Source organism: Camelus dromedarius, chromosome 30 (assembly GCF_036321535.1).
Source record: "Camelus dromedarius isolate mCamDro1 chromosome 30, mCamDro1.pat, whole genome shotgun sequence".
In the NCBI taxonomy this organism is placed as follows: Eukaryota; Metazoa; Chordata; class Mammalia; order Artiodactyla; family Camelidae; genus Camelus; species Camelus dromedarius.
In genome coordinates, this window is record NC_087465.1 from 1,277,812 (window position 1) to 1,290,159 (window position 12,348).

The following is a 12,348-nucleotide window of genomic DNA, read 5'->3' on the forward strand; positions in this document are numbered from 1 at the left end:
GAGTGAGAACCGTCTCTCTTCCCTCCAGTGCTCTGCGCGCTGACCCGGGGCAGGCGAGCGTGAGCCGCGGGCGCAGTGACTGAGACAGCCCCGCTGGTGTCAGGGTTCTCCTCCCCTCTTGTAAACCTCGCTCCTGCTTCGTTTCTCACTCTTTCCAAGTAATTCCCACAGCTTTCGTATCCACCGACATAGTAGCTTTTACCAACATAAGAAAAGTTTCAGACAGCAGCCCTTGGCCTGCTGGTTTTGAAACACTGTCTTTCCTTCTCCCACCAAGAGCCGCGGGATAGAGTGGAGGCAACGGCACCTCGTCTCCACCTACCGCTTGCGAAAGCTCCCTTTGAGGTGCTCTTCGGGCTCTGAGTCATTCTTAATGCGTCTCTACACTTGGTTGCTTCAGGATTGAATCCGGCTCCATTCTTCAGTGACACATTTTAAGTTTTGAGCTCCTATTTATCTGCTTCTGTGTCCCAGCTGAGGCTTTCTGAATGAGATACAAGGTTTGAAAAGACTTTGTTTGAGACCCTTTCTGCTCCTGAAACCCGACCGCGGTCTTCCTTCCCCCCGCTGGGGTGACTTGCCAGTCGTCACGTGGGGGCGCTGTGCGGTGTTTCGCCTTCAGGACTTCTGGGAGAACGCCCTGCTCTTCCTCCAGCAGTGAGCTGTGTCCGTGGAGCGCGCACAGCCGAGGGCGGGCGAGGGGGTGTGGGCAGCAGCGGGCCGCCCGCCTGCTGCTCCCTGAGCCTCAGGCCCAGGGGCCCTGAGCCGGGCCCGGCGCGGGGCGGGGGCCCCGGGGGTGTGGGCAGAACCAGGGTCAAACCCCAGTTCTTCCGATTCGACATAGTGTGATTTCCGACCAAACACAAGCGTTTCCCCACACTGAGTGAATTTAAAGACAGCAAAATGAAAATACAGGTACTGTATTTACTGGGGGAAATGTGTATATCAGCGGGTCCATGCAGTTCAAAGGAGTGTGGCTCCAGGGTCCCTGTGTTTACAAACGTTGCCTCTTTCTCTTTCTCAGGGTGAGTGGTGTGTCCTCAGGCTGCCGCTGGCTTGGTTTTCTGGGGGTTTATCCCGTGTTAGACAGCTCAGTAGTCTAGGTGTGGGAGACCTGCTTGTGGCTCTGAAGGTGAGAAAGTGAACGCGCAGGCCTGGTCAGAGGCTGCCGAGTGCGTCTCACTGGTGCCCCATGCATGTGTTGAATGCATTTATTAATAAAGTACTTCTACTCTGGAGGTACACAGAGACTCTATAATAAAGCATTTTATGTGAAACCCTTCTTTCCATTGAAACTAATTATTTTCCTACGTTAGCTACATGTGTGAAGTAAGCACGAGACACCAGGCTCTTCTCTGAGCATCTCCCTGGTGCTGAACCACCTGGTCTTCGTGAAGTCGCTGGGGAGAAGCAACTACCGCTGTTGGTTCACAGGGAGCAGGTGTGTCCTAGAGGGATAAGTCAGTACCCCGGGCTGTTCAGCTGGCCAGTTGCGGAGAGAGAACTCAGATGAACGGAATCTCACGCTAGGGCTCAGGTTTTAACAAGGACGTGCCATCTGGAGTGAACGGTTTGGGGTGATTTTGTTACAGTAATCTTTCTTCCAAAGACATAGTCAAAGTTAAAGTTCTTGGCTGTTTTTTTTTTTTCTTTTCTTTTTCATTAGGAATGTGATAGAGTTTGGGTGTTAAGGGACTCTTCTGATTATTCAAATTTCTGTTCTGAATCTCATCTGATGCCAACCATTTTTCAAAAACTTGAAGTGTAGTTTGTTTAAAACATTTTGTCAATTTCTGGTGTACAGCATAGTGATTCAGTTATACATATACATATATTCCTTGTCATCTTTTTCATTAGAGGCTATTACACGATATTGAGTATAGTTCCCTGTACTATATAGTAGGACCTTGCTGTTTATCTATTTTATTTTATTTTTAAAAAAAATTTTAATTGAAGTCTAGTCAGTTCACAATGTTGCATCAATTTCTTGTGTCCAGCATCATGTTTCAGTCATACACATACATACATATATTCCTTTTCATTACAGGTTACTACCAGATATTGTATATAGTTCCCTGTGCTATACAGCATAAACTTGTTGTTTATCTATTTTGTATACAGTAGTTAGTATCTGCAAATCTCAAAATCCCAATTTATCCCTTCTCATACCCTTTCCGCCCTGGTAACCATGAGTTTGTTTTCTATGTCTGTGAGTCTGTTTCTATTTTATAGATAAGTTCATTTGTGTCCTTTTTTTTTTTTTTAGGTTCTACATGTAAGTGATATCATATGGTATTTGTTTTTCTCTTTCTGGCTACTTCACTTGGTATGAAAATCTCCAAGTCCATCCGTGTTGCTGCAAACGGCATTATTTTATTCTTTTTTATACCTGAGTAGTATTCCTGTATAAATATACCACAGCTTCTCTCCAACCATTTTTAAGTGCTCCAAATCTGTAGCATGTTTTGTGTGAACAGAAAAATGCTTTCTCTCCTGCAGCCTCTGGAATGGGTTTCTTAGTGCCTGTTCTCCACCTCTGTCCCCTCTGGGGGGACATTCTTGGCTGTTTTCTCTGTCCTATCCAGCTTTCCTCCACCGCCTCAGTGTCCCTGATGGCTTGTCTACCGTGTCTGCAGAGCCTTAGGTTTAACGTGGCATGAGATCTGTGTATCCTGCTTCCTCATGACTCCCTGGGGATCCCTGTCCCATCATCTGATCTGCCAGCCCAGGCTTGAGTCCAGCACCAGCGTGGCTCCTGGGCCCGGCTGCCGTCACCCCCTGGGGGTCCTCTGTCTCCGGCTGGCTGTGGGGCTCTGCTCCTCGTCTGTGCACTGCCTCGCTCTCTGCTGACACTGTCCCCAAATCCCTGACTTCATCCTCCTGTCTGAAATACCTAGTTTCTGTGACAAGATCTTGACAGTTCCAGATACTTATCTGTTTCAGATTTTCCTGGGCCCTTAATGAATGCGGTTAGATATTTTTATTGTAGAATTTCAGTGAATGTTTTGTTGATTAGGAGATTAAATTGGATGAGGAAAGTTTATAAAAATAGGTGAATTCCTAAGAATGGAGACTATAAAATCGTCAGGCCTTGGTCTAACTGAGAAAAGAATACCTCGGGCTGGAACTCCATATAGAATATCTTAAATGAAATACTTGCACGTTGTTTCAGCCCTTCCTACCGCGCATCTGACCTTTCAGCCCAGCGTTAAGCCTCTCCCTCTGTGCCCCTCGTCCCTGCCTTCGCCCCACACTATCCCTGCCCTGGCTGCGGGGCCCAAGGGAGTTGGGCAGATACCATCATCTTGGCCTTCCTGGAAGTCTTCTCCAGCAGGAACAGGTTTAACTCTGGGCAGCCCACTGTCAGGTGCGAGCAGCTGCCTTTGGGAGAGGTTCGGCCACTTTTAGTCCACAATGTGAGATATCTTGAAAATCACAGGAGAGAAATATGCCTGCGTCCACTGCAGCAGTTGGAGGTGTAATGCTTAGTTCACTTAAATTTATTTACTATTTACCCGGAGAGGCTTTCGGGCAGTGGACACACAACATCATAAAAATCCAAAGAAAATAAACGGAAACAACCTGCCGGTTAGCACTAAAATAATTAGATGAGGTACACCCTTGGCATGAAAATGGCAACAACGCAAAGCTGCCAGAAAGCACTTATGTCTCAGGTCTTTCCCTCACACTGGCTTGATGCTGAAGGTCTGGTCAAAGGCGTTTTATATTCCTAACAGAAGTCGCCTTTGATGCCCAGTCTAATCTATACAATTATAATTAAAGCCTTAAAATGACTGAATATATACATGTTCATGTATAACTGAAAAATTGTGCTCTACACTGGAATTTGACACATTATAAAATGATTATAAATCAATAAAAATGTTTTAAAAAACCTTAAAATGGTTAAAAATTGTTTATTTTCACAACAGAAATCAGCCTGTATTTAACAATAAAAAATATTTCATTGAAAGAATTACAGGTGGCGGAAATGAGGGAACACACATTTAAGCCGATGTAGCTTAAATACTATGAGAGACACAAAGCCATGATTAGCATTATTTTTATTAACAAACAAGTATTGAGTATCCAATGTACATACACATCACAGCTCTCGGATAAGACCATCGGACTAGAAACTCTTTTCTCTTTGCAAAGTGTGTCTTTTGAGAGGACAGCTCCCGCAAAGCAGATCTGCCGTAGTTTGAAGACAATCTAAGAGAGAGTTAGTGACTGATAGACTAAAAATATATATTTGTGCTTTATTTTGAGATTTTCACACTTTGTCCCTATAATCACTTACGGTCTGAATATTCAAGGAGTGTGAAGTTTGTGCTTCTCACTGGGCAGCACATAACTTGGACCACATCAAATGAAACTCAGAGCCTCTGCTGTGCCCCCATGTTACCACCTCTGCGACGGCACATGAAGTGGCCTCCGCTGTGTCACTCTGGACTGGGTGAGATAACGCCTCGTGTCTCTCTGAGATGAGTTCTCATCGGCAGTCGGGAGGAAGCTCTGTATCTCCCAGTTGCCCCAGAAAGAGCCGGATGACAAGTTGGGGAAATGTCTAAGAGTTCCTTTTGAGTCTCTTGGCTGAGCAAAATCAAAGAGGAGACGTGCTGGGTTGTGCCTAGTGGCGTCCTTCAGGAGGCACTCGCTATTGCTCCCAGTTGGTGGTGTAGTTTCTGCCCGGGGATGAAGGTCCCAGGGTCCGCCCAGCCAGGAACAGAAACAGTGCTGGTCCTGGAGCTTCAGCCGCGACCCAGGTGGCACAGACACACTGACAGAGCCTCCAGCTTATGATGCCCAGACAGGAGTGGTCAGCGGTGCTGAGGGGACGGCTCCCCACCAGTGATCTGGCAGTTGGGGCCCCATCAGTCTCTTTGTCTCCCTGAGCTGAGCTGGGAGCTGCTGCCCAGGTTGCTATGGAGACAGGGGGACAAGAGACAGGAGGAAACACATCCTTTCTCCTCTCGTGACTGCAGACATGGACCCCCCGCTCAGGATGGCAGGTGTGACGACGGCAGGTGGGGAGAGGGTGAAGGCATTTCCACCACGTCGGGCTCGGGCAGGGAGCCCCGCATCTCTTCCTCCCACCTACTTACACCTGCTTTTTGTAAAAATGGAAGTATAGTCGATTTATAGTGTTTCAGGGGTACAGCAAAGTGAGATATATATATATATATATATATATATATCTTTTTTGGATTCTTTTCCATTATAAGTTATTACAAGATATGGAATCTAGTTCCTTGTGCTCTACAGTAGGTCCTTGCTGTTTACTATTTTATGTATAGTAGTGTGTGTCTGCTAATCCCAAATCCCTAATTTATCTCCCCTCCCCTCCTTCTGTTTTTCAATATAAACGCTGGTGAGAATTACAGCCAGTGGTTTTCTCCAGGGCGGCTTCACTTGAAACACCACGTGGGAGTTCACCTACCCTCCGTGGACTCTCATTCTTCTAAAATCTCTAACTGAGCATAAACCAACTCAGCTTCATATCTCAAGTGACCAGCCCGTAGGCTTCTGAAATGGGCATTCATTGTCTTCGACTCATTGAAAGAGACAGAGCTTGAGTTCCCTGGTACCCAGCCACTGCCCTGGGGCCACGCCAGATCCGTAAGATTCTAGGCGGCCTCTGACACGAGGTGGCTTTGGACCAGAGGGGCTGATGCCCTGGCACCCGCTGTGTTTCACACGTTGTCACGATCCGTTTACTCTTCCCTTAATGTGTCTTTGGATTCAGATGAAGGCTTACGTGGTTTTCAGAGGCCTGGAGTGAGGAGGTCTGAAGGAGGGAACAGGAGGGTTCCCCGAAGAGTCTTTTTGGTTTTTGCTTTTGTCATTTGGGGACCAGGTAGCAGGATGTCCTTTGGGACTCTTCCAAGTAGAAAAGGAGACTTGAGAGACGTCTGAGAAAACAAAATCAAAAGGCAATAAGTTGATAATTTGCTAAGGGCCATCCTTCTGTATTCTCAGTAATTTCCATGCACATAAGATGAGGACACACTCAGTTTCCAGATAAAGTGCCTGCGTCTCATAAAGTCACGCATTCTGCCCAGTTCAGTAAATACCTGAATGGCTTTTATAACTGTCAGGTCTCCACCAGTTTTGTGTGTGATAGATTCCTCTGAAGACTGAGATTGGAAGTAGCAAAGTGAATGTATTTTCCTTCAGGTATTTAGCAACATATAAGGCATATTGTTTTCTCCTCGGTCATCTAACACATAACATTTGAGACACACAGCTCTGCTCTCGAGTATCTGAAATGACCGGGCTTGCAGAGGAGCCACTGCTCCCCAGGGCCGGACAGCCACGCTTCTCCCGTGCGGACTTCGGGCTCGGAGGAGACGCTGGCGGAACCTGCCCTGGTGGCCCAGCCACGCTGCCCGTGTCTCAGGGTGTTCGTGCTGTGCTCAGCGTGCACCCCAGGGGGACGGCATTTAAAAGTCAAAATAACACGTTTAAGTGATTTCCATGATAGGATGAGATGACAGAGTGTGGAAGGAAAGGGTACAGGCAGTTCAGATAGTGACTTCTTAGTTCTGTGTTGTGCCAACAGGTTGGGATAAAATGCACAAACACACACACTTACAACTGTGTCTAAGGCTGCACATCCCACGTGGTGTCGCCACACCCCGCTTTGTTTTTCAGACGTTGGCAGTTCGTTTTGTATGAGGTGATCTGACGCAGAATTCTACGAAAACAAGGAAACGTGATCTCTCTCCTTTCCTTCAATGATTCTCTTTAAATTGGGTGCACTGTTTACAAACTAGACACTCGTGTCGCTGTGGTGTCGATGTTGTGGATTCAGAGTAAATACGTGTGTTGCTTCTTGCAGGCTGCTGTGGGCGCACAGTGTTACCACCTGCACCTCGCCTGACTCCGTGGGCTCTGGTCCCTTTGACGGCACACTGTTTCACGCCCTTGTGGGGCTGGCTTGGTGCAGTTGATTCACCGTGTGTCATCGGGCCCCCACTCCCCCTGCGGATGCTTCTGAGGAGGTGGAGGGGCTCTCGCAGGTCGGGCCCCGCACCGCTGCGTGGGTGGGGGCTGCCTGTCCCGCAGGGGGCGGCCGGCCCTCCCTGGGGAGGCCCCGGGCTTCCCAGTCAGCTCCGCTTCTCCCGTCTGCCTTTCGGAGTTGCACCCCCGTCGTCTCGCGCTTTCCTCGGTGTTTGCTAGTTGTACTTACTGGGTGAGAGAACTTTACCACATCTCGCAGGGACCAGAAGTCACTCTCAGTCATTTTGACAGTCAATTCTTGAACGACCTAATGACAAACCCTTTTTCTATGTTTAATGACAAATTACGCTCACGTGATTGTTACCTGCTTCGCTGTGTTCTTAACTCCCCTCTTAGTTTGTGAGATAATTATGGCTGTGCTTAGATCTTCTCCAGCTATGTTTGCTGCAGGTGACCCTCAGCTCCTTGACCTTTTACTATTGCTTGCATTGGTCTTGGTGTAATATTTTGAGAAACTAGCATCTTTTAACTGGAAGAAATAGACCCAGTAATTCCATAATTTGGAAAGTTTTGCAACTCATTGATAATAAGGGTCTCCCTCATTGCTCTAAATTTACAGGGAAAGGAAAATAAAATATGCCATGATATCATGGGGAAATAATAGCTATTTATTGTTTGCAAAACGGTTTGAGTGAGTTGGAACGATTTAATTAATTCGAATTAGCACCCTGGTCAACAGCTACGGGGCCGTTCATTTATACATCTCCAAACAATGCATCACGGATACTCAATAAATATTTATTAAATCAGCAAATGCAGTGGTTTGAGCAGTGCATCTTTCTGTAGACTGAACACAGACCATAGCGCCTCAAGAGAGGCTCAGTGCATGTGCGTGGACGATGACGACGTTGTGAGTGAACAGGGACTATGGTGGTGGGAAGAGGGCAGTGGGGGGCTGGTTCCTGCAGCGTGAGAGAGCCTGTCCCCTCTGTCTTCCACGAAGAGTTTCGACCACTAGGGAAAACTGTGAGAGGTGGAAAAAACAACCAGTTATTTCAAGGACTTCCAATAATATACAAATTTTTTGCAGGCATACTGATAATGAGATGATGATGATGATGATTATTTTTGCATTAGGTTCAAGTTCTTCGAAATGCTGGGGAAGAAGTGACCCTAACAGTCTCATTTCTGAAAAGAGCACCTGCTTTCCTCAAGCTCCCACTGAACGAAGACTGTGCGTGTAAGCATTTGTGAAGAGCAGGTGAAATGCTCTCGTTGTCATATTTACATCCTAGACCATTATTTCCTGGCAGCAGTTAGTAATTCCTTTTTAAAGCTGGGATTTTTGCCTGAATACAAACTTTAAAAGAAAAATATTGCAAAGCATTCTATTAGCCCTTCTGCAAAGGGAACAGATGTTGCTTTTTGTTTCAGAATGTATTCACATTTAGTTATTTTCCAGCCTATAATTGGGGAAGTGTTTTTATCTTAAAAATAAATATCATGTCAAATATATGCATTTTGTATCTCTATTAAATTTCATTCATAATATTTGATGAATATATATTCTCTAAGTAGAAAAGAATATACTCTGATTTGGCTACTGAACTGAATAAATAAACATTTACACTTAATTTGTCCTGATGAGAATGTGGGGATTGAAGCAAGCACCAGTCTATGTGGAAGTGTAACAGTTTCCATAAGAGCCACTCAAAGATTTCTGTATCTTCTTGCATATTGTGAAATGAAATGCATATTATCTGATACTTTTTGCTGTCAGAGAAGAGTGTTTCTAACTGAGGCCCAGTTTACATGCAATGAAATGCAGAGACCTTAAATGCACGGTTGGATCAGTTCTGACAAAGGCACACGTTTGCTTAGTCCTTTAGATCACAGAATGGCTCCGCTGTGCCTCTTCCAGTGAATAGCTTTCCAGAAACGTCCGTTGACTTAATTTCTTATCATCATGTGTTATTTTTGCTTCTCCTAGAACTTTATGTAATGCAAGCAGACTGTAGTTACTCCTTTGTGTCTGGCTTCTTTCATTGTGAACAGTCCCTCGTGTCGCGTATTCAGTGGTTTATATCGCTGTGCAATACGAGTGGAGTGTGATAACACAGCCTCCTGTCCACAGGCAACAGGATGCGTCCAGTCTTCTGCTGTTATAAATAAATCTGCTATAAACATTCTCGTGCAAGGATTTTGGAAGTCTTAATATTTTATGTCATTACTATAAGTGCTATAGGAGTGGAATTGAACAGGACAGATGTACAATTAACTTGCTAACAAACTGCCAAACGTATTTCTACAATGGGCGTGTATGTGAACGTATGCCAAACGCTGTCCGCTCCAGCATGGCTGGCGGCTCTGCCTGCTCCACACTTACTCCGATATTTGATGGTCAGAGTTTTTTTCTTTTTTAACTATTCCCTTGAGTCTGTTGTGGTATCAGATTGCAGATTTGATTTGCGTTTCCCCAAAGACTAATGATGATTACCTCCCAGTGTATCATTTCAGCATTTTTACTGTCTGTTTGCATATCTTATTCTGTAATGTGTCTGCTCAAGTCTTTGGCCCATTTTTTAACTGGGATGTTTTTATATTGTCACAGTGCAGGAGCGTACAAGCCTGTTTCTAAGTCTCTCGTTAGCTACACGTGTTACAGACGTGTCGCTCAATCTGTGTATGGCTGTATGCTTTCCCTAAAGGAGTCTCCAATTTGCAGAACTTTCTAATTTTGAAAAAGTCTAAATTACCATTTTGTTGTTGTTGTTGTTTTTGTTGTGTGTGCTTACTGCTTTTTGGTTCTGAGGTAGGAGGCAAGAATGAAGGAATCACCGTCTTATTTCCATGAACTTGTGTCTCTCTCCATTCACCTAAACCACACTGTTGATTGTTGTACTTTATAATACTTCCAGTGCTCACCCAGGGTAGGCTGGTCCGCTTTGCAATATTTTAAGCTTGTTTGGTTTTTCTAGATCCTTTGCATTACTCACACGTTTTGTAAACAGCATGTCAAAATTTCTATTATAAAAACACTATCATGATTTTGACTAGGACTAAATTGACTTGATAGACAATTTAGAGAATTAACTCCTTGACAACTTTAAATCTTTTAATGCACAAACATAATATCACTTTCCATTTAGTTATGTGTTAATTTTTCTCAGCAATATTTTAATGTTTTCAATGGTAGAATACTACATATCTCTCATTAAATTTATTTTAATCATTTTATGTTTTTCATTTTATTGTAAATAATATTTTAAAGATTTAATTTTCTAATTATCTGCTGCTAACACATAGAAATGCATTTATATACACTGGCATTCTGCAACGTAGCTTAATTTTCATATTAATTCTAGTAAGTTTTTTTTACTTTCTTTAAATTTTTCTATATATAAAATTATGTCATCTGCAAATAATAAATTTTGCTAATTTCTTTTTAACCTATATTTCTTTAATTTTTTTTCCCTCGGTTTTGCCTGTTGTCGTGGCTGGGACCTCCAGTGAGATGCTGAATGGAGTATTGACAGCAGGTGTCCTCATTCTCAGGATAGTGGGGGGAACTTTCAAGCTTTTACCGTTAAATGTGGCACCAGCTGTCGGTGTTCACAGATACGCTTTGTTAGAATAGAAGGTGCCCTTCTGTTCCCAGGTTCCTGAGGAATTTCCTTTTTCTTTTTCAAAATAGAAGTTAAAGTGGAATTCCCTCAGTGTTTTTTTATCCATTGAGGTATTGCATTTTTTCTTTTTTTACTCTGTTGATATGGTACCTGTTTAAAAATGGATTTTGAATGCCAAATCAAGCTTGCATTCCTAGGATAAACACCACAGTCATGAAGTATTATGGTTTTTTAAAAATATATCACAGCTTCTAATTTGCTAATGTATTTTTAATTTTGAAAAAAGTCTATGGTCATGAACGACAACCAGAGGCGCCTGTCTTTCCCTGAATGCTCTGGTGGGAACTGGGTGCCAGGGTTATTACATCTTCACGTTAAGTTGTGAAGAGGTGACTCCGCCTCTATTTCCAGAAAGAAGCTGTTTAACAGTGACAGTATCTCTTCCTTAAATGACTGGATAAGTTCACCAGAGACACAGTCAGATCCTAGAAGCATCATTTTTGTTTGTATGAATTAATCTCTCGGGTGGATATAGGACTTTTTTGATATTCTCTTTTCTTTTTTTGTAAATTTTGATATGGTTTTTTTTTCAATATTTTTGTTCATTTCAACTAAGTTGTCAGTGTCTTTGCATGAAGTCAGTCACATCTTTCCGTTACCCTTTGACTATCTGTTGATTTGCAGTGACACCTTCGCCTTCACTTCTGATATTGGTAACCTGTGTTTTCTCTCTTTTACTGTGTCATTTTTGCTATAGGTTTTATTAATTGTTTCAAAGAACCCATTTTTGTCATGGTTAATTCTGTCTGTTATTTTCAGTGGTCTATTTCATTGCTTTTCACTTGTATTTTTATTATGTTCTGTTTTCTGTTTACCTTGTGTCAGTTTGGCTTCCATTTCTAACATCTTAAGATCCAAGCACAGGTCACTGAGATTACACCTACCTTCTTCTTGTGCATATATTTAAATTTTTAAATTTCATTCAAAGAACTACTGTAGATGCATTACAGAATTTGATATGCTACATTTTTGTTTTATTCAGTTCAAAATACATCTACATTTTAGAGTAACATGTGGATGCATTAAAAATGTCTCATAAGAGAGAAATGCAGATAAACATCAAAAGAAAAATATCTAAAACAAACTGAAATTCTTAAGATTTAAAAAGCATAAAAACTACATCCATGCTGGTATATAGCAAGAACGCCCGTTTCCCTTCTCAGCACCAGGCAAACTGTGAAGTTTTAGAGTCATAAAGGAGGAGAGCAAGGTCACTGTTCTTGAGCACGTGGGTCACTATGTTAGGAGTCTGCCCTTTAATGACGTTTGCATGTAAGTGTAATACGTCAAATAAAAGTTGGGAGTGAGATTCATTATTAGCTCATGTTTATCCACATTAGCAACTCCAAAAATAAAATGTTCTCAAAAAATGCAATGAATCAGAAATCAAGAAATATGCATTCTAATCCTGACTGTAGCAATCACGAAACTCTAAAATCTTAGAAAGTCACAAATCTTTAAGACATATATTACTCATTTTTTAAAAATAGATATTGGCAGGTTTCTCATGAGGATCTGATATGAAGTGTCTTAGCGGATTCACAAAATTAAATCATGTCAATGAGACACTTCCCATTACAGTGTGTGCCAAGAGCCCTTAGAAGGACAGAGGACTCGCAGGCTTTTTTTTTTTTTTTTCACAAACATTTTTTGCATGATGGAAAAGTGTAGGACCTAAATATGGAATTTGCTAGTA

The 12,348-nt window shown here is 43.0% G+C and overlaps 1 protein-coding gene across 1 annotated transcript in view; it reads left to right on the plus strand.

The window, feature by feature from the left end:
- SNTG1 (syntrophin gamma 1) overlaps window positions 1-12,348 on the plus strand; it is a 357,912-nt gene that overhangs the window by 273,403 nt on the left and 72,161 nt on the right. The window contains exon 9 of the mRNA XM_064480809.1: window positions 8,104-8,206. Within this exon, the coding sequence (XP_064336879.1) occupies window positions 8,104-8,206 (103 nt within the window). The remainder of the gene's footprint in view (window positions 1-8,103; window positions 8,207-12,348) is intronic.